The sequence below is a fragment of the Aythya fuligula genome, chromosome 1 (assembly GCF_009819795.1).
Source record: "Aythya fuligula isolate bAytFul2 chromosome 1, bAytFul2.pri, whole genome shotgun sequence".
In the NCBI taxonomy this organism is placed as follows: Eukaryota; Metazoa; Chordata; class Aves; order Anseriformes; family Anatidae; genus Aythya; species Aythya fuligula.
Genome location: NC_045559.1, coordinates 70845901 through 70869081, shown reverse-complemented (window position 1 = coordinate 70869081; position 23181 = coordinate 70845901). Strand labels below are relative to the sequence as shown.

Sequence of the window (23181 nt, the reverse complement as noted above, 5' to 3'; positions counted from 1 at the left end):
ATAGTTATTTCTGCAACTAAAATAAATGTCCTTCGTAGGGGTGGTCCATTACATGAAGAGATATCGAAGGGCAGATGACTTTACACTGCAATGGTTAGAGTAAAATAATGAAAACAAGGAGTCCTACAGGACTAAACACCTGGATGCCGATAGGAACAACTGCAGGTATACGTATACATATATTTGTGGGTATTCACACTCACGTTCACTAAATATATAATAGTTCCCAAATTAGTCATTGTAAGCCACTCTCGGATAGTGTAAGAGTGTGACTCGGACCCAGTCACATTTCTTAATGCTCAATGGCAGCAACGAGGCTCAGGGGACTGTGCCTTCCCTATTGGTACTGCAGGCTGAAGCGGCATGCTGCAGGTGTCATCATCACACAACCCTCATATATACATATATATATATGCTAATGTAGATGTATACAGCTGTATACTCTGAGTAGTTTCAGGTACATTGACTTTGTTGCTACTACAGAGGGTTTGTGTTATGTCCACATTAGAGACAAAATAAAGAATTCACTACCGCAACCGCCACATTAAAAATACACTTTTATTGTCATAGTGTTTTCAATTATAAGACTTCATGTGGCAGACATGTACAATTGTTGATAGGTAAATTAAACATTTCCAAGGGTGTTGCTACACTGCACATTCATGTTTTTATAATAATAAATGAAAACACTTTCACAGAGTAGCTGGAAAGTGTACTTCACAAACTATTTTGAACTCTGTTAAGCAGAAGTGATAAATGAAGCTAACTAAAGTTAAATGTGCTGATCCAGTGGAACTAATTTTAAAATTTGTCTGAGACTGATGGCTAACATATGATGTCTTTATGGCAAGCACTGGTTAGATTGCAGCCCTACAGACAATTTATGTCTGAGCACTCCAAGTTCTTCTTTAAGTGCCACTGAGGCTGCTCACAGGTGATTTTAATAATGTATGAATACTGCAGATTCAGAGCTCAACTTTCTCTACTGAACTTGCCAACAATAGTTTGTTCTTCCTCGCAGAATAGTTACATTTCTTTGAACCTATTTGTTTGTTATTCTGGCAGGAACTAAGCAGTTGTTGAGGTAGTCAAAAGGTCAGCCTATTATTGGTTTACAAACCCATGTGGCACAGCCTGCAGCTGCAAGAACTGGTGCAGGACTGAGGTTTTCACCTACAGCCTCCATCTTAGTAACAGTTGTGAGGTGCAGTTCCTGCAAGATAGGAGGATTGTTTTTGTGTTAAATTAAATCTTGGTGGGAATAAGTAAAAGCAGCCAGAAGAGAGAATGCTGAACTGAGTTCAGGACAGAGCTTTCACAGATGCTGGCTGTCATACATGAGCGGAGAATGGGCTTGTTCAGGAGTTAGCACATCCCATCACTTTTTATGTTTATTGGCAAATCTGTCAGATACAATCATGTGGCTGATTTGATTGTCAGATATGAACACAATGAGTCTGAAGTACATTTTCTTCTCCTTTCTACTTTTCTGCTTAACCTGAATCACCCATGACCTTTCAGTCTGGGCTGTTTTTATCTCATTCCTGCTCATGATAAACATGGTTAGTGCCGGCTGCTTCCTGTGTGTTACTGTCTGGCGAGTTACCATGGACAAACACGCTTTATTTTCAAAAGGCGGTGCTGTTTCCCGCAAAAACACACACACACAGCCACAGGAGAGCAGTGAGACCCTGCGGAGCTTGCATTTTTACCGGGCCCACTGGGGTACAGACCTTAACGCTGGGGGGTTTGGCGGGTTTACTTCCCACTACACGACCAGGGAAATGAATTAAAATGAATAAATGAATTAAAGGAGACCCCGGGGGGGGTCGGGCAGCCCCTCTCCCGGCCCTGCCGGTGCCTTTAAGCGGAGCTCCGCCTGGCCGGGGCGCCGGGCGGGGCCTGCCCTGACCCGGGCGCAGGCGGCAGGAAGCCCGGGCGGTAGCGGCGGCCCCCGCGCTGCAGGCTGCAGGGCGGCGGGGTGGAGGAGGCCGAGCACGGCTCGGCTCGGCTCGGCTCGGCTCGGCTCGGCTCGTCGCAGCGCGGTTGTGCGCCATGGGAGCGGAGCAGAGCGCGGAGGCCGAGAGCCGCCCGGGCGAGCCCGGCGCCTCAGGTCGGTGGCCAAGGGGAGCCGGGGGCGCTGCCACCGTGACCCCGGGGGCGAGAGGCGAAGCGGCTGCTGGGGGCGGCAGCCCCGGGTGCCCTCCTCGCTCGCTGCGGTGCCCGGCGGCCCCGTGGGGAAGGGCGGAGCGGGGATGCCGGCCTCCGGGGGAAGGCAGAGGGGTGTCGGCGGTGTGCGGGGAGTCCTGGGGGTGAAAGCAGGACGCGTGTGGTGTGGAAACGGGGCTCCCAAATGTTAAGCTGTTGGACTGAAGCGTTCCCCAAAATATAAGGACGTGAAAGAGCCTTACTGCGGTGGAGCGCTGACAGATGAAAAGTTTCTGGTAGCTTTCGCCTTCAGCCTTCATTGATGAAATGAAATCACCTTGGGTTATCGCTGGAGCAAGAAGTCAACACGTCCTTAACCAGCACCGTTACCTTGTTCTGAAAAAACTTGTTGAACGTGACATGTTACTGGGGAGAGGGGGAGGAGGGAGGGTTGTCAGTTATCTCAGGGATGTGTTTATTCTGTATAAAGCATACTTGCTCTCTGTTGAACACGTTAATGTGCTTTCAGGGTTAAATTCTGATGAAATCTGCATATTAATTTGTTTATGCATTCCTTCTCCCACCCTCCAATCCTTCTAGCATCTCCATCCCCAGCCAAGCAACGAGCAAAAATGGATGACATTGTGGTGGTGGCCCCAGGAACACAATCCTCCCGGAACGTGAGCAATGATCCAGATGTCATAAAACTGCAGGAAATCCCAACTTTCCAGCCCCTTTTAAAAGGTAAGTGATTTTCCTCTGTTTTTGAAGGCCCTTTTTTTTTTTGTGCCAAATAGAGTATGTGCTCTGCAGCGTACTGAGCTTCCTACTGAAATTCACATTTCTGTGTTCTTCGCACCCCTGCCCTTTTTTCAAACCTTGCCTTCTTTTGGTGTTTCATAATCTTCTATATGGAGTGCGAACTGGTTTAGAAGTGTGCTAATAATGTTCTCTGATGTAGAGCCATCTACTGTGGAGGCAAAACAGCTCTAAGCTTCCCAGTTTTCCCAGTGCTACTGGTTTGCAAGGCTGTTGATGAGAGATGCTATGTTGCATTCTGATATACTGTGGACTACAGTCTCCAGTTTTGCTCTTGCTCTGAAAAACATCTCCATGTTACTATCTTGGAGTAAAGCTACGTGTGTACAGATTTAGTTGCTTGAAGTCAAGATTTATTCTTGGGGTTTCCAGTCTAGATCAGATCTCGTTCTTTCTTTGGAACAGGGGAATAAAAGGTGACGCTCATGTGGGGAGTGTCCTTAAGCTCTGTGTTGATGATATCGCTTTATATCAGTGGACCCTTTAAATTCCCCTCGGTTTGTCTCCTTTCCTCACAGCTTTTTTTTTTTTTTATTTCCCCTGCACCAATTCTTTGCCCCCCTGTTTGATTCAAAGGGAAGTGAAGATCTAAATCACAGTTATCAAGTCTACAGTTTACTAGAAACCATTCATGTGCTTTGTGGCCTAGCTCTGTGTAACTCTTCTCTAACCCTTTTCCTGGAGGCTGTGCATAGCATCTTCCTTGTTACCTGAAAGCTCCTTGGGAAGGAAGATGTCTGGAACAGCCTGCATGAATTGAGCCTGCTCCTGGCCTCCTCCTCCTGGAACGGTGTGGGTCATCAAACTTGTGTCTGCTACATTGTGTATTCACACTCAGTGAACCAATATCTTTTTTTTTTTTTTTTTTTTTTTTTTTTTTTTTTTTAAGTTTGAGTCTTACTGTGAATTATGTATGTTGGCTGTATTGCTTGCTCATTCATGCCTTGTAGGCCTGCTGTTACAGTGAGGAGCTGCTGGCATGTTTAGCCTTTCCTGCTGCTGGAAGGAGTGAAGTGTTCTTGTACAAACAAGAGTTTAGGCACCACTGGTCTGAGTGCTACTAATTCACACATGGCAGCTGGGAAGGTGTGGCAGCCGCTTTGTCCTTCAGGCTTTGCTAGAGATGATGTAACATCGCTTTTTAGACAAACTCTTTACTTTTATTTATTTTCATTATTTCAACTTAAAACAGGACTAGTACTTGTGGGTACTATGATACCCCAGCGGGCCAAGTATTTGGTGTTGGGTACTGCTGGATGGGGATCTAGATCTGTGTGGCACTAGCAGTACCATTTCCATTGGAGGAGGTTAAAAGATGGGGAGACCACTGAATAGGAGAAAAGCAACCCTGAATATGTCTAGGACTGGTACTGCTCTTCCTGTTGACCAAGGAGAATGTGTGTTGCTTATATATGTATTTTTTGATTCTGCAGATGGTGATGTCATAGAAATCTGTATCTGATTTATTCCTGACACTTTCACTACTGTTTTAGAATTGACTGTAAGATTTTTTTTGAGGCTTGCAGTGTGGGTGTCAGCAGCAGGTAGTTTCATTACTTTTGGTGAGAACACACTTTGCATGCATCCTACGTCATACAAAAGGCAGAACTGAAATCTCATCACTGGCAGTTTGAAATGTGAATGCTGTAACCCAGATTCACAAAGGTAATAAATAAGCTTTAATCCGAGACTCCAAACTTACAAGATGTGTTAGGATCTGGCACTGAGATTATTGTGTTTGTGAGTGTTTGATGACAGTGTCAGTTCCACCCAGCCTTGAGCTGTGGTGGGCTGAACCTGGCTTGTATGAGAGCTATGGAATTCCTTGGAAGCAGGGCTGCGATGTGACCACTTCCAGGGGCAGCATTCCTGGGTGGGTGGTTGAGGAGCCAGAGGGCACTGCCTCAGATCACCAGTCCAGGCCCTTTAACTCCTAAATATGCATACATTACGTTACTTGATGGGCAGCTGTCTAGGTTACTGAGTTGCTTTTGCTGATCTTACTGTGGACCTGAAGGGGTGTGTGCGTATGACAGGAAACTTTTCTATTTCAGTTGCTTGGTCTGCTAATGTCTTTCCCCGTGTCTCTTGAGATATGGTGACATCTGGTGACTGCTGACGAGTATTGCATGTTAGATTGTGTTGGCCCATGTGAACAGTTTTTCAGCCTCAAATACACTATTCCTTGAATAACAGGACTGCGATGCTTGTGTTCGGTACAGAAAGAGGTGTAGCCTGAGCCAAGACTTGAGAGGCCACAGTCCTGCTTGAGAACCTGTTCTGTTCGGGATTGGTCTCATCTCTGTTCTTCACATACAACATTATGGTCCTGGAATGGATAAAGATGAGAGCAAGAGATCTTCTAGGAGTTAATCCTGAAACTTGTGTCTTATGAGCTGCTAGCTTGGAGAGCTCAAAACGTGAACTCATAACCATTGTATGCTTCACTTTCTTTTTGTTTCTCCTTGGCTAGGCAAAGCCAAGGGCTTTATTTTAAATTCTCAAAAGAAGCCTAATCGTTAAATTAATGGGTTGGGGAAGCACATGATCACAAAGAGAATGAATGTTCACAGAAGACAAAGCACTGAAAAGCTGCTGAAGTACAAGTCTCTCCTAGCTGTCTTGAGTTGATTTTGCTGTGACCAGTGACACTGGAGGTCTCTGCAATTGTACGCCCTCACTTGTAAGAAACTGTCAGTATCATGTCCATTACATCTTTCATACGAGGTTTTCCTTGGCTTCATTGGAAAAATCTGCATCTTAGAGTTACAGCTATGGTGGATGCCTGTTATTTTGCCATTATATTGACAAAAGTCAAATCCCAATTCTACCCGAAGTGAGAGGAAAAGGTGTACTCTTAGGGAGTTACGCCTAGGAATTACGTGCCTGACTGTTTTTCTACAGTAACTGTTACATATCTGAGTACAGAGTAGTTGGCTATGCAAAAAGTCTTCTGGTAGAAATACTAGCAAAGAACTTCACTGTTTGACAATTGATTTATTTTATTTATTTATTTATTTTAAGTGAGGAGCAAGTATAAAGTCTCCCGAGTGAAAAAGAGGAAGCCTCCAACCAGAATTCTCCTTTGTGTCAAGCATTCCTTTCAGCGACTGCTTCATAAGCGGTACAGAACAAAATGTGATCTGCTGTTTCTTTCCTTTATGCTGCTTCCTGGGGATATTTGCATAAAAAATGAACTTATCTCTGTTCAATGTCCCTGATTCTCAGTCTGTTTATAGCATAGAGCCATAACCAGCTGTGTATAAAATAAGTCATATTCTTTGAGTTGCAGGGGAAAGTGGATCTCTTACATGTGGAATAATACTGTGTTTTTTAACTATGCAAATTTTCTTGGTGAAATAAGACACTTGTCCTAAGGACTTAAGCACTGTTACAAAACTTCCCAAAAGCTTCTGAGAAGGGTGTTTAGGTTTTAACTTTGTGCCACAGAAACAAAATGCTTACTGCATTCTTTCAAAGGGCATCAGTTTCTCTCTCAAGCTTCAGGAAAGATTGAGACCTTTCTGGTAGCAGTGCAGTGTTAGGTTAAACAAAATAGATGGGTGTATATAAAGGATGTATTGATGCATGTTAGCAATATAGAAGAAACTTTTCAAGAGATAGTCATCCAAATGCAGATGTAATCCCTATTTTGTACTAGGTCAGCAAGACCTAGTGCAAACATAACATGCAGGGAGCTTGATAGTAGGAATAAAAACTTTGCTGCATCTCCACCCTGTTGTCCAGGATTTTGCGATTGGTTTGCTCTCCAACCTGATTTAATGGTTCTTATCACCTTGGTTGCATTGTGAGCATTTGAGACCTGCTGATTGACAAAAGCTGCCAAAAAGGCAGTGACTTTTTGCTTCTGCTGGCCAAGGCAAGTCAGATGTTAATTTCAAAGTACATATGCATTTTGTCACTTCCAAATCCTCTTAGACATCAGGCCAGTTAATGTTACTGTGATATGTATGTCTATTAAGAGATTTGCAGAATCTAGCTTTTTTGTCTTTTTGAAAAGGGAATGTTGTAGCAAGTTATTTCTGTGCTTTATTGAGAGAGGTTTTTGGTAAATCTGAAAGCCAAAGTCTTGCAGTAGCCCATGGATTCTATAGAAAAAGGCCACTTTAAAGTTGCTTTTTGTTTGGTTTAGTGCAAAGCTACAAGGTCAAGTAGCAAACAGGTATGGGAAGGGAGATTATTCTTGTTTTGGACACTAGTTCTTCACATTGTGCAAGAATGACTTTCATTGTCTTCTTTTGAGATATACTGCACAGTAGTTCAATGAGCATCCAGGCTGACAAGGGGAATTTTCTCCTTGTTGCTTTTGCTTCTGGACATACAGGCATAGAGTTGGTGTGTAAGTGGCAGAGATGAAGACGAAGGAGGTGCCCAGACAGCAGCCTGTCTGTATCAAGACTGGTAACTTCCTTACCTCTTGATGGTATTGGTAATGACGTTGAAAAAAAAATATTTTAAATGTTGTCTATTTCCTCTGTATCTAGTAATGGTATCATACAGAGTCCTCTACAAAGTAGGTGGTGAAATGGTTATTACTAGTAAAGACGTGATTAATCTACTTTTGGAATACGCCTGGGTTGTCTACCCAAAACGACGATCCCTGAACTCATCTCTTTGCTGTAACTTTGGATCTAGCTGGAAACTAGCTCTGTATATGGGGTCTTCTATCTTAACTGGGTGTGTGGTTATGCTTCCTCTTCTTGTGTCAGTGTTTTGGGTTTCTCTGAGGTGACAGATTATTTCCTGATGATGATGATTGCACTCTATTGGGGAAATGTGTTCCCAACATTTAGGAAGTTAAATTCATGGCCAGATAGTAACTTAGTTGACCTAAAATGAAAACTGGAATCTGTTCTGTGTGCCTGGCAAACACCCTCAAGGCTCCTCCTCAGCTTATCTATTTGTCTAAACAGCCTGACAGCAAATGCCTTTTTGATGTGTTGGGTTTGAAGTCCTGCGCTGCAGTCCATCACGGCTGCTCTCTGGGTGGCAGTGCAGGGAGGACCGCAGTGGTTTCCTAGGTGGGTGTTCTCATATAGCTCTGTTCACGCACTGGTAACTAAAACAACACCCTCAGCAATTCCAAATAAACTTGTGGCAACAAGTTGTCCGTAAACACTGGCAGTTCTTTTGTCTTGCCATTTTCCTTGCCCTTTACTCCTTGTCTGGAGGAAGCTGTTACCAATGTCCTGGCAGCTTCTCTTGGAAGCACAAGTGGTACTGAGTGGTTCAGGATGCCATACATACCACAGGTTTGCTGAGTACTGGCTTGTGGATGTTTAGAGGTACTTCAGCAACCCTGTTTTGTGTTCTGAGTTACCTATGAGGGAAATCTTACCTAAACTTAAAAAATAATAATCATTATTTTTATGCTAGATATTTAATTCTTGAGGCTGTTGCTGATCCCTGCTTAGCCTGCTGCACAAGAATGTGATGATCCCATGCTTCTTGTTTTGTTTTCTCTAGCAGTCTTAGGCTTGTTGAATGCAAGTTCCCCTGAGAGCAGGGATCAGTTCTGTGTGTTAAGCAACGTGCTGGTATGTAACTAGAGACTGTTGCTTATAAAAAATTTAGGTCTGGGTTCTGTGCTGAGATTGCTAAATACGTTTGCCATAATACAATGTGTGTAGTAGGGTGATGGTTGGACAGTCTTCAAGATGATCTTGGAGGTGTTTGCCAACCTTAACGATTCTCTGACTCTGTCTTCTGTTGAAGGAACTCCTGATCACCAACAGCGAGAGAAAGGAAGTTAGCAAGGGGAGCTGAGACTCTTGTTTTGAACTCACCTACATTCCCAGGCACACTGCATGAATGAGAGGTGTCTTCTGTGTAGCCCTGCTGCAAGTTACTAGTGGTGTGCTGCATTCCTTTGTTTGCCAGACATACGTGGTATATGGAGTGTGCAGCCATATGAAGGTTTTAATGGGCCACTCATTATCATCTCCTAGCCTGATGTGGCTGGATTCCTGTCTTATAAACACCACTGCTGTTTCTGTAAGAACAGCAAAGTATGGAAAAAGGTTGCAAAGGGTTGTAGTATTTCTGTCTTTAATATTTTTAGGGACACAATTTGTAAAGATCTATCAGGCATGAATTAGAACTAAAAGAATAGCTTATGGCTAACCCACTGAGGTCTTTTCTTACCACGCTGCCTTTTATCCATATCCATATCCTCCTTCATTTATCAAGGTATTTCACAAAGCAAAAGCTGAGGCCTTTACTCTTCAGAGTCTAGAGTATAGTTTACCTGACAGTAGTGTAAGGAGATCCAAAGTTATGTAGCAGAGAGTCTTGCAAGATACGTCCAGCATGAGGAATGTACTTTTGTCTGAAGATGGTTTGAGGCAAAAGCTGGGCAGTGGTGTGTTTATTGCAGCTGGTGCACATTTTCAGCAGAAAAGTGTGGGGAGATGCTAAGGAATCTCTTGAGAGAGAAAAGAGGCGAAATCCATACTGATCTTCTATTATCCTCAATCATGGGAAATCTAAGCTTGTGTTTAGGCAGCTGAAAGGACTGTTTATCCCTATATAATTATTTTCTAATGAAAATATCAATGTATTTGTATTCTCTGGAACAGCATGTAGAGGAAGGATGTTGAGACTCTGAGCCTTGTGGAACTTAGAGCAATGTATTTTATCACATCACACTCCTCAGTAATTTCTGCTGACTGGTTTACATCTTTTTTTTTTTTCCTACCACACTGTATGCTATTTCTTCCACATATTGTTACCACACTGTATGCTATTTCTTCCACATATTGTCTAGGGAATTTAGCTAATAGCATATGACAAGGAAATTTTATTCTTATAAATCTGGGCATTGTGATACTTCAGTCCTTTTTTTGAATTCTGCCCCTATGGCTTACAAGGAAGATCTGCTTATTACAGCACTCACCAGCATTGCTGAGTGTTCAGAGTTCTAACAGGATTTGCAATACAGATGGACTCCATGCTTAGTACTCGTAACAAGCTCTGTGAAAATGAGCACATGGGCAGAAAGAAACACCAAGAGTGGTGATGTGAGTGCTCTCCAGCCTGTTTTATTTTTTAAGTCTTGTGGACCGGTGAGTATTCCCCTGTATTTTGGGGAACCATCTCTCTCCATTTTGCTTTCATGACTTGTAACTAACTTTCAAAAGCAGAACCTAACAGATGCCCCCATTTTAAGGAAAGGAGCTTTCCTTTCAAGAGGTAGTTGCAAGTTTCCATATGTTTCTCAGAGGTTTAACTATTTGGAGACCTGGGTTAATTACTTTTTGTGTGAGTATTTGAGTCTGTGGTTAGGTACTGTTCAAATTATATGTTCAACATCAGTTGGAAGGGTGTAAAGGACTGCGGATACTCAGTTATGTGCCTTTCCCTCGTCCTTCCCACCCTCTCCCTTCTCACGCTATTCCACTCTGTGTAGTATAACTTAGGTTTTGGCAGATGAAAAAGAATAAGCATGTGCATGTCTGCTTAGACTGTTAGCCTGGCATTCTTTTTCCTAGATGAGTACCTTCAAGCTCCAGGAGCTGTGGCTCCTGACTGAACCTCATAGCTCCTCAGACATGGAAGGTTCCTCCTCGCCACCTTGCTGGACGTGAATAAACTTTGTTTGTCATTACAAGTCACCCGCAGGTTCTCCTTCCTTTACTTTCACAGAGCTTCTGTGACAGAGTTCTCCAGCTGGCCAGGATGGCTCTTGGGGTGCAGCCACCCTTTGGATACCTCAAAAGATGTGCTGAGGAAAAATACCACGTGGTAAGGAGTTGTCAATGTCCTGGTTTATAGATGTGTCATGCACTGTCGTGAGGAATACCTGTGTTGACCAGCTTACCTTGAAATCACTGTTAAGTGATTAAGGTGAAATGCAAAAGAAACTCCTTATTTATAACAACCAAAATACATAGTGTAATTAAAGTGTTCACAGAATGTGTAGGTAATCTCCCAGTCTTTCTAGGACGTGTATGCTGGGAGAGCATATACATTACACTTTATTTTGGAGACCTCAAAGGACTCTAGGCATCTAAATTTGGATAATTTTTTCCCTCTATTCAGCATTATCATCTTGCTCATAAGTTAAGACTTGCTCATAAGACTTGCTAGAGTATGTGATTGAAGGACCTGTGAACTTTGTCCTTCTGTCTTCCCTGTTTGGTGTCTGTGGATGTATTTCCTCTGACACGTCTACCCCAACGAACTGTATGTTTTGTATCAGTGAAAATTGCCTGCAAAGAAACATTCCTCTTAAAATGTCCGAGTAGGACTAGATGGATATACACGTATATGTGGAACGATGAATCTCCAAGTCTGTTCCTATAGAGATACAGTAACAGCATTATTCAGTGGACCAAAGTCTCAAAAGTATTTCACCCCTCTGTTGGATGATTGGGATCAAAGGAAAAGAAGGACCTAAAGAAAGCATTCTCCTAGTGCTGTTAGTTTGGTTCTCTCCTCTTTAGTGGGCCAATGTGATGCTTACTGCTCCTTTCACTTTTATTCTTTCAACTGTTAGTATCTCGAAGTACATTGTGTTCACTGGATAGGGACAGCTGTGTTAAACATCAAATGCTTGGATGTAGAGAAAACAGAAGATATTGTATCTGGGATGTGTCAGTCACACAGGGACCAAAGTAAGTTGTTGATCAGAGACTTTATCTACTGGGTGGCATCCCTGCCCGTGGCAAGGGGATTGGAACTAGATGATCTTTAAGTCCCTTCCAACCCGAGCCGTTCTGTGACTGAAGGGATCATGAAGCGGTCCACTGAGTTCCTGGGGGGATCTCTGACACAGATAGTAAATGGCAAAAAAAGGGACCATTTACTATGCTAATGAGAAATGTAGGCATGTTCTGATATAGATGATATACTGATACACTTTGTAGCTAAGTCCAGGACAGTTGTGCCATTAGGAATCAGTAAAACTGTCAATGCAAAGCAGGAAGCAGAAGTGTGTGAAATGCTTCTGGAAGACTCCTGCATCCATAAACTCTCATCTCCTACCGCTTTAAAAAAAAGAAAGAGGGGGGGGGGTGGGTAAGGGGGGCAAAGAAAAAAAAAAGCAGCCAAAAAATACCACCTCAAAGTGTTTTGGCCCAGAATCCGTATTCTAGAGCTGTGCAGCTGGACAGACTTACAGCACAGGTCAGTGAGCTGTGTGCTGCCTGGTGGGTGTGTGGCTGATGGACAGAAAACATCTGCCAAGCAAGCGACACTGGTTAGTCCTTGTTCACTCACACTGCTGGTCTGTAGTTGTGTGCAGACAGTATTTAAGCTATATATAGTATGTATACACTATACATACCAGATGCACAAACTTTATATGTGCAGTTTGCTTTTAACTTGTGCTTTTGAAGTTCTACTGCCTGATCACTGGCTGTTTTTTGAATGCTTCCTATCTTGCGGCTAGACCTGCAATGGTGTTGGAATGGATTGCTTTGGAAAATCAATTTATTTTTTTTTCCTTCTAAGTGTTGGTAAATGATTTCTGCCTCATAGGAGTTTATCTGTTTCTCCACAATCAGGAGATTTTTTTTTTTTTTTTTTGTCCAATCAGTTTATTAAGAAAAGTTATAATTAACCAATGGGCACAGTGTAAATCATTACACCTTAAGTCACTAATTCTTGATGATATAATTTTATTTGTTATGCATGTTAAGTTAAATAAACTTGATCAAGGTAAAGGATGGGTGCATACATCTATGTCTACTGTTTGTCTGTAGTTAACCACATTTTCTATAACATCACATGGATCCAATCACATTCAAATGCTGTGCTCTTGTCTTTATTTCCCTATGCAGACACTGTTAGTAGAATAAAAAGCAGATTCCCCAAAGTCATACGCAGATAATACCCCTCCTCCTAATTAAGGGTTTGACTTACTAAAATTATGTAAAGATAAAAAGGTCATTAAGGTAGAAGTATGGGGGGAAAAAAGTCTACTCAAGCCCTAAATCTTGTTAGCAAAGCACTACAGCAGGAGCTTAGTGTAACCATGTTCCCTCTGTACAATTATGTAAGATGAGATCAGCAAGCAAGTAATAAAGTACAGGTCAGCAAGCTCATTGTTACAAGACCTTGAAGTTTAGAATCAAATTTGATCTGCCTCTATTCCTTTCTTAGGGAAGCCTAACAGAAAGGAAAATAGGAGGAGTTTCATGGTTCATTTGGTTTGAACAGTGAGGCCTGCAATACTGCAATTCCATAATATTCCCTCTATTTTCTGTGCAAGCCTGCTCATGGTATACGTGGCTAAGTTATCAGCAATGTTGCACATGCAAACCAGCAGATGCACCGTTGCAGATTAAATCATAGAATCATAGAATATCCTGAGTTGGAAGGGACCCTTAAGGATCATCAAGTCCAACTCTTGAATATTGAATTCTGAGATCCAGATAAAATTCTGAAATGCAGATAATCTGCCAGAGGTGCTGCTTTTTAATTTGCAATACTAAAAAAAAAAAAAAAAAAAAAAAAAAAAGACTAGCGGTGATGTTGGGTAGAAAGTGGAATTACTGACTGTTGTAGTTGCAGATGACCTTGGAAGCCTTTATTATCCTATGGTAGTTGTCAGAGAAGAGGCATTAGTCATAGACAGGGGCAGTTCACACTGTAAATCAGTAGCTTAATGTGGTAATGCAGTAGTTTCAGGGTGAAACTGACTTTGCTGAAGTCAGTGGCAAAGCTCCTGTGGGTTTCAGCAGAGTGGAGATTTTTGTGTTTGTGTGAAATACGCAAACTGTGTGTGTTTCTGTATAGTTTCATGTTCATATGGCGGAGTGCTAAGGTAGATGTTTGAAGTTTAACACTAATAAGCATGTTTTGGAGACAGGGAGGGATGTTGTGCAATAAGTTTTTTGTTAGATGTGATGCCCTCTCAACCTCTTCCCACGCATCTCATCCTGACCCTTAGGCTAGCTCAACGTTGCACTTGGCTATTCAGGAGATGGGGACAGCCTTGGGGTTTTGTGCTTGTTGGTTTATGCACTCTGCGTTAATGAACTGTAAGCTAGAAAGCATTTGTGACTCAGGAGAAGGGACTAGAGATGAGGATTCCCACTACCTTGTTCACTCTCACACACCCTTTATTTACCCATGTACCTCCTTCTGTGTTGGCCACTTCCTTGGCCCTGTGTATGGCCAAGGGCTTCCAAACAGCCTTTGGCATGAGAGGTGCTACTGAGAAGCTTCTCAGCTTTGGTAAAACTGTTCATCCCTGGCATGCTCTGTAGCAGAGTTTTAGTGCCTGGGGAGGGTGGTTGTTTTTTTTTTTTGGTGGAAACTCTATCACTGTGCAGTGTTAAGACATTTGAGAAGCTTGGGGCATTGTACTGGAGTGACATAAGTGCCTTTTGTGTACTGATGTCTTAGATACTTGGGGATTTTTTTGTTCAAACTTTTTTTCTTGTGTGTGCAAGTAGGTGAGATCCCTGGATACTCTTACCTTTGTGGCAGAAGGCCACCTCTCTCATATTCCAGAATGTTTACTGATGGTAATTCTAGCACGTGGTTTGAGGAGAGACATGAGATATGCCCCGGTTGGCTTTGATGTGCAAGTTAAGTATAAAATGTCATGCCTGCCTGATTGACTGTTGTATTAGACATCCACCTTAAGCTGGCTTGTGACCCTATATCAATATATTATTTTCACTTAATAAAGAGTTGAAGGGCAGAAGTAAGTGCACGTGCTCTTAATCAGTACTTCTTCTGATGTTAAGAGCAAGCAGTGAAAACACTAGGCTGCTGTTTGAACGCACCTGTGGTTTGTTGCATTTTTTTATGTATCTGACTGATATAGAAAGAGGCAAGAGTTAGACAAGTCTCATCTAACTCTTCAAGAGTATCTTGTATTGCAGTTGCATTTCTGCAAACAAAAGATTGCAATTATCTGACTGCAGGCTACAGTTATCTAGTGGATATAGTGGGAATATCATTTGGAAGTCACTTCTGTAACTTGCTCTGGAGGGCAGAGTGCAGGTCAGTGTTACAGTGGAAGACCTGAGAAGCTCAGCTAGTAAAACTGGACAATTTTCACTGCATTCATCAGTCTGGCAAAGAGGTACTGCACCCAATTGGAAGGTGAAGTAAAATGGTAGTGTGATAGTGGGTGTAGTACCTAATGCCTTTGACTCTGCCAGCTGAGCACCTGCTGGTGAGACAGTGTCACAGGCTGCTAATCTGTGCTGGTGCTGTGTAAGAGAGAAACCTCTGTGTTTTCCTTGCCTCAGAAGTAATGAGGCTCAGCAGGAATCATTAATCTCGATGCTGCACTCTTATTTCTGTTTTTCTAATTTGCTTTTCTGTTTCTGTATCCTTTGAGAACTGAGAACTGCAGTCTAGGCAACTGCCACCAGGTGCCACTGTAATACAGAAGTATCGGTAGATGTCTTTGAAAACGGCTGGAAGCGTTGAAACAGTGCCTTGAAAACTGCGTTCGCTTTAAGCCCTTCATTAACATTTGTCTTCTCGTTACCTTCACTGTGGTCAGTGACCTAGGTTTTGGTACCAGCTGGAGCTGCGAGCTGAGCCACGAGTAACAGAGACAACTACAGACTAAAACAATGTTGGTTCTGGAAAGAGAAATGCTGCAGAGGTCCAGTTCTTCATCTGAAAGCCTTTCAGAAATCTTTTTGATCTTCAAAAGTAGAAGTCTTGTGTGACACCTATTTTCAGTTGTTGGTACTAGTTGTTTTCAAAGTGTGTACGGTGAGAAAGCGTAAGTAGAAATCAGTAATTCACAGGGGAGCACTTTGGGTTCAGCTCCTGTTCCTGGCTGTTGATCCTAGCCTAGGTGCACCATCTGCAACGTGGAGTTTCCTAGTATTTTCTCAGCAAGACTCTTCTGGTCATAGGTGTGTTGAAGTCTGAAACTGGTACATAGTCCATAGAGGCCTACTGTGCTGGGAAAGATGTTTTTCCAGCAGAGGGAATGGAACTGGGGAACTGATGTGACAAGAAAATGATAGTAACACACTCTTCTTGCCCCCAGCCTCAGGCCCAAAATGTTCAGCTGTCAGATCTTAGCTCCAGTTCATCACCAGCTCTAAAAATTTTGGTGCTGTCACAGTACACAACACAGTATGAGTTGAGACCCTGTAGTGAGTGGATGAGGAGAGGCAGGAGAAATGAGAAGGGAGGGAAAAGGGGTTGGAATTGTGACTGTTAAGTGATGGCATACAATTCTGGGCTCCTACCCCGTGTTCCCTGAGCTAGTCTTGCTTAAATGAACGTGTGTTTGGGGTGAATGTTTTTATTGATCAAATGTGTCTGCTCAGCTTAAAATCCAATGCTTCATTATTCCCAAATAATTTCTGTGGGGAGGTTGGGTGGAAGGGGAATGTCTTGAACCTCCATCTCTGTTGCCTTGGAAAAGTCATTAAGATACCTTGTCTCAAGTCTATAATGCCAGTAAAAGTCCTTTGACTTTGCAAGGGATTTATTGGATTCTCTTTTCATCAATGTGTTAATGGGAGGTGTGTACCAAAACATCTGGACATCAACTGGAGAATAATGTCCTTCATTATGTGCTGTCTGAGCCTTTTGGTGCTCAGGGACATGCTGGCAGCTTACCAGGAACTTGAGGCTACAACACATTTGCATGTAACCAGTTTTTAAAAATTCAAATGCTCCTGCAAGCAACCTAAAATACTTGCCTAAACTTGTTTTAGTGAGACACCATGCAAAATTGCTTGTGTGTGCACCCCTCCCCCTGATCTCACTGCTGCTCAATGTGAGATTGCTGGCAGAACATGTCTCTTCAGCACTCGGACCTTGGTAAAGTATTACTGGAGCCTGAGCTTCCTCATTTAAAATTCATCACTTCTGCAAACTTCCTTAACCCCCATGCCAGCTCAGAGGGATGGGAAGCAACATTTCAAGTTAAAACACAAACACAGTGCAGAGGAATACCTTTCTCCTGGAGAACTGCTTTCATTTTCAGATGTTATTTGGCCCAGACAAGTGATCATCTCTTGCTATGCTTTTATTGTGTTACGTGCCTGTTGCAGAGGATTGTTTTTTTCCTGCGTGTCTAGGCAGTCATTCAAGGATAGGACACTTCTGTGACTTACCGTGGCCAATGTAGCTGTGCCTTGGCACCTTACACCTGCTCTGCGCTCAGTGTCTGTAACTGGAACCTGACCTGGAGTCCCGGGCACTGCAGATACCGCTTGTTATTCACGGAATCACAGAATGCCCTGACATGGAAGGGATCACAAGGATCGTAGAGTCCAATTCCTGGATCCACACAGGACCACCCAAAAATTAGACCATGTGTCTGAGAGTATTGTCCAAATGCTGCATGAACTCCAGCAGGCTTGGTGCCATGAGCACTGCTGTGGGGAGCCTGTCCCAGTGCCCAACCACCCTCTTGGTGAAGAACCTTCTTCTGATACCAGTTGAGGCAGTGTAAATGGGATGTTTCCATAGAGCTCCCTGGAAAGTGTGGTCTTTGCAGAGATCACCACATTGTAAGTGATAACGATTGAAAGATTTTAGAGGGAAAAAAAAAAAAAAAGGTTTTCATTTGTCTCTGTCATTTTGTAACCCTTTGCTTTTAGTTCTTCTGGGTGAGCCCCAAAAGATGTGTTGAGCTCCAAGAAGCAGGAGGTAGGTGCTGCGCTACTTGTTAACCTGGTGATATTTCACAAGTTTCAAATAAAACTGCTTAGTAAAACATTTCTTTCAATTGCTAGTAAAACGTTTCTTTCAATATGTTATAAGTCATAAATAAAACTGCCGGAAAGGAATTGGTGATGTTTTTGGTGCTGACTGATCTCTTTGCAAGGCAGGGTCTGAGATGTTTAGTTGACGGAGGAGGATGGACAGAAGGCTGGTCAGGGTTTTACCATTTTTTAGCCTTTGAAATAGCAGTCCAATGGACTTCTGTCAGCTAACAAAGCCTGAACATGGAGGGAAAGCTAGCTGGCATAAGAGGAGGCTTTGATTTTCCTTTTACTCATTAGGCTTCTTGATTTCATCTGAGTAAACAGAAGTTTATCTTTAACAGGATTAACAGGAAGTGGAAGAGATACTGGAGATGGAACTTCAAGCAATGCATGTTGCTTTACCTCCTGTGAGATTAAATCTTGTTTTTCTGTGATACAAAAATAGCAGAAAGCAGGTGATTGGAGTGGAAGCAGCACATGTTTGCATTTATACACTTGCCCAAACTGGAGTAGAATACCTACTCTATCGCTTTTCACTGCCTCTCATTGAGGGACCTTGTCACCAGTTTTAGAATTAATTGAAACTTGGAGTCAGTTTGGTGGCTAAGTTGCTTTCATTGCACTAGCCTGAAATTTTCCATTGCTGCACATTTCCTTAGTTACCCATCTCTAGTCTTACATTCTGTAGCAGAGAAGGCTGTGAGGAATCTTGCCTTGCTTGTTAAGATGGGAGACTTTGTTTCTTTTTCATGAATGTTGGTGGAGATTTTTTTTGTTAGCTGAAACCATTCCCAAACGCTGAAGTATGCTTGGATATATGGGTGCATGGTTGCAGAAAGAAAATCGCTGCTTTACCAGGGATGAATCTAAACTTTGCACAGCATTGTCTTTGGAGCTAAGAGCCTTGTTGAGCTTTAAAATGGAATTGACTGTACCTCCATTTCTTCCTAACACTAAGTGGTCAAGAGACTCAAGGGGCTAGTGGGGATTTGCTCTAGAAGTCTAGCAGAAGATGCTGGAGAACCCTGCTTCAAAGATGGACATTTGACTATTATTTTGGAGCTCTGTGGACAGTTCGGCCTACTGCCTGAGCCAGGCTACACAGAAGTTACAAGAAGTGCAAGCCCACAGGCTGCTGCTGTTTTGTCCAGGTTGTCTTTGCCTTACCAGTAAAACAAGGCACAGTAACAAATGCAGTGTGTCCTATAAGTAAGCTTCACTACTGGCAGTTGGCATTTACTTTCTTAATTTCCTAATAAAGAGAACTGAAGATAAAAATCAGATTTTGATTCATATATCAAATTGGTCTTGAGTTAAAATAATTTCAAGGGCCCAGATTGGTGTTTTGATAGGTGGATTTTTTTTTTCCACAGCGAGAGTCTAATTAAACTGTGACACTGACTTGTACAGATTGTGTGCAGGTGTGAAATATTTGTAGCTTTTTATTGGATGACCAATAGAAAAGAGGAATAAAATACCTAAATTTATTTAAATATTTCATAATAACTAGCTGCTACTGAAGCAGTAGTGTGTGTATGTGTACATTGTCTACCTGCTCTCCTGTGTTAGGAGACAGTTGTACATGATTCAGTCTGTTCTTGCTTTGTTGTCAAACTACATCTTCAGTGCCTGGATTTTGAACATTTTTTAAGTTAAGAAGAAATAATAAGGATTGTGCAGACCTGCTTGCATAACAATTTAAGTGTATAGAGGTGCATTGTTGACAGGCATGAGGAGGAATCAACTATCACTGAATGTGGAAATGGGCATGTAAAGTATTTCAGAGACTTGACGAAAACTTCCAACTTCTGGAGGTTGGTGAGGAACTAAGTCTTGTATGAATCTAAGTCTTGTATTCAGCAGGTTATGATTCTTACAACTGTAGTAAACATGGAATTTGATCAGTACTGAAACTGATGTCTTAATGTTTAATGAAAAATAGCTTGTTAATAAATGAACATATCAGATGTCAAAGGCACTGTAAAGGGGAAAAGACATGATGAAAATGGGCAGATTCTTTGGATGTAAAATGCAGAGGTTGGCAAGAGCTGTTAACTGTCAAGAATGTATTTCAACTTTTAAAAAAATTTGGAAGGTGTTTTTACATGGTTCTTCTGTTTTAAACATACCAATACGCCTGACTTCTGCAGTGGCAGAGGAAGACAGAAGAATATTTAGTCAACCTGGAAGGCAGAGATTTTCTGTAATGCTGGCCTTGACTTTCTCTAAATCAGCTGTTACATACATTGCCCTCAGTATTTTTGTTTTTGAAAGACGCGGGCTTTCTCATCTTAAGAAATTCCAACCAAAAAGTGAGGAGAAGAAAAAAAAAGCAAAAAACAAACCACATGAAACCAAAAACCCACAGCCCTCTACACGCTTTCTCTGTGACCCATCCACCCCAGCCACTTAAAGCTGTTCACTTTAAGTCTGTTTCTCCAAAAAGCTTTCATGTGTGATTGAAAACATCTGGCAGGTTAGAAAAATGATGGATTCAATGGGCTCAAAAGTTGAGTGCCAAGCAAGCTTTTCATGGTCTTGTGTACACAGATTTCTTCTCCAGTTCATCAGCTACTGCTTGAGCTATAAGGGGGTATTTTAGACTTCCCGTTTTTCATTTTGAATGCCAAATACCCTTATTAATATCTGAATCCAATTACTTCTGTTTGTGGTGTTTACTTCTTTTTTTATTTGTATTTATTTTTAATGTGAAGAATCAATTAATGCAAACAATGGGACAACTGTGGGAAGAGGAGGAGGATTTTTTTTCCTGTTGTAGACCTTGCCTGTGCAGAGAAAAGTGGTGTTGCCTACCTTCATACCACCTCTGGATGCAGATAAAAGAATCTGTGAGTTAAAGTCTTGATTGCAGGAGCCACTTAAAATACCAATTAAAATCACTAAGTGTGAATTAGGTGCAGAAGCATTGTCCCTCAGCACAAGGACTGATGTGAATTGGTTGGTCTCTAAATAAACAGAACTGGTGAAGCGAGTTGGCTAAAAACGGGCTGTACCCATGTGTGCCATGATGGTCAATGTGCAACAGGAAAAGATAAGGCTACTGCACGGGGGACAAAAGAAAAGGGAAAATTGTTACATATTGACAGATCAGATATACTTTTGGAAATAGGTGGGGAAATTAGGCTGTTTGTTTTTCAACCTGTAATCAATTAATATTTAACTATCTATTCCTTGCAAATGCAGTGTCAAGATGAAAGAAAAACAGGGAGATTGGCATAAGCAGGGAGTGTTGTCACTACTTCGGATAGGAACAGTCGTGAGTTCCCTGTAGGGCTTGGGAAAAGCAATCAGGTCACTGCTGAGCGTTTTCTTTTTTCTACCCCCAGTTCTATTCTACCTCCTTGTGTGATCCCCAGAGCGATGTACCTGGGGGCTGTTGCGGTCCTGTGCTCTCCAATGCTCACCCTTTCCTTGCACCTGTGCTAGTGCTCAACTTCACCTGGTGAACAGACTGGAGACAAAGCCCAGGAGAATGGCTTTGACAGTGGTGGAGCTGCAGATTCACACCTGAAAAATGCTCAAGTGTACAGGCTTACAACTGCAGTTGCTAAGTTCTTCTCCATAAATCTATCCAAGAGATTTCCATCTTGAAACATCTGGCACTGTGCTGGTTCAAGCTCACAGTCCTGGCACTGTACTTCAGAGCTAATGAAACACTTACCTTGATGGTTTGAAGGCAAGCAGGTGAGCAAATCAGGCTCCGGACTTGGTGGGGAGAAGATAGTGTGCAAAGAATTGAAGTACCTTGGGTTTCTGGAAGTCTGTTGGGCCCTGCAAGGCTCACTGCTCCGCTTTGCTGGCAGTGCGGCTGGGCTGGGAGGCTGCGGAGCAGCCGTGGGTGATGGCAAGGTGTTAGCAGCAGAGGTGCAGCTGTCTCAGCTTGTCCGCTCTACTTGATAGCCTGCTCTCTGCTTTGCTGTTTGCTTTAGTTAGCTTCTGCAAGCGGAGGTGAGCAGAATGAGCTAAGCTAATTGTTTGGGGCTTTATTTCTAAAAAGCAGCCGGATTGATCACTTCTCTGGAAAGCAGAGGTAACTGTGGTTTAAAAAAACAAAGTGCTTACTCTGTTCACAAACTTTTTGCTTAGGAACTGTTTTGATGCTATCTATTTTGATGTTGTTTGATTTCCCCCCCCCCCCCCCCCCCCCCCCTCCTTATCTCCTAAATTTAAGGGGCTTAACAAGAAAATACAATCTTTACCCCTTCATCCTCTTTCTCTTAATTTTTGACTATTGTTCAGAGGGCAGATTATACTGTGCTGAACTGCCTCTTCATTGTCTAGCTTACTATGCTGATTTTTTCTAGCTTATCTTGATTTTGCTGTACTTTATTTTAATAAGAGTATTATTATATTGTTCAAGCTCTGAATAGCAGAAAATAAAATGAAACTAATCTTGCTGTGCAATAGAAAAACACAAGATCTGTTTCCTCTCAATTCTTTCCCAAACTTCTAGCCTGCTACCATTCCTTAAATGAAACCTGTGCTTCTGTGGATTCCTGTGTTTTTGACTGAAGTTTTTGTCAACGATTGTGCTTTTGAAAGTGAATTCTTGTCAAGTGTTTTGTCCCTCTTCTGACCCACCATGCCAGTTACTTACTCTTTGAAATACTGCCCACACAAAATGGAGGCACAAACACATCCTTGCATGAAAACAAAGGGATTTCAGTTGCTGATGTTGGGTTTGGGGAGGGAGAGGGAGGGAATAAATCTTTGCCACTGTGTGGATTCTCAGAAGTGGTGAGGTTGTTCAGAGGTGGTTGAGAGGGCCGGAGTATAGATAGTGCGCTATATTAAGTGTCATTGTACACTTAATGTTTTTATCACGTGAGATTAGTTACTGGGTGACTTCCTGAAGTCAAAGGCAAGTTTAAAATTTTTTCCTCATTTTATGAGGTGTTGGTGGAGCCAAGGTATCAGTAGGATGGGGGTGGAATTGATTTTAACCAAGTCTTAGCATAAGGACTATTACACATATCCAAAAATTGAATTTATGGAATACTAAACACTACACATGTTATACATGTATTAGTATATATTAAAAGAACTGTTTTCGAAACTTAATGAAATAGGTAAGTTTCTCTAAAGCATTTGTCAAATAAGCTTTTTTTTTTTTTTTTTTTGTGAGCGAATTCAGTGTGTATATTCATCCATGTGCTTTGACCGCTTTTGGTTCAGGAATGATATTTACATTTAATGCTCCCCCCCATTTTTTTCAGCCTTCTCATTAATGTGACAGTTTCTGGACAGTGTCTGTGATACGGGCAGCTTGCCAGTCGCACTGGTATTATTTACTATAAGGCCACTGAGGAGCAGAGAGGTTGCAGCCTCCCGAAGAGCTGTTAGCTGGTTGCATTGTGCCATGCTGCATTAGAGCAAGCATAAGAAAATAGTATGGAGTGGGATAATGCAAAAAGAGGCTGAATCCCCTCTCTTGGAGTGTGAGGGAAAGGACCTGTGCCACGGTCCTAGATATAATTAATATATCTTAACATACTGGTGTCAGCTATTCTGTAAGTACACTTCC

General features: G+C 42.2%; 1 protein-coding gene across 1 annotated transcript in view; it reads left to right on the top strand.

Moving 5' to 3' along the window:
* Positions 1–1918: 1918 nt before the first annotated feature.
* Positions 1919–23181, top strand: part of BORCS5 (BLOC-1 related complex subunit 5) — a 75022-nt gene continuing 53759 nt past the window's right edge. Inside the window, exons 1-2 of the mRNA XM_032207765.1 lie at positions 1919–2113; positions 2749–2892. Of these exons, the coding sequence (XP_032063656.1) occupies positions 2056–2113; positions 2749–2892 (202 nt within the window). The 5' untranslated portion in view covers positions 1919–2055. The remainder of the gene's footprint in view (positions 2114–2748; positions 2893–23181) is intronic.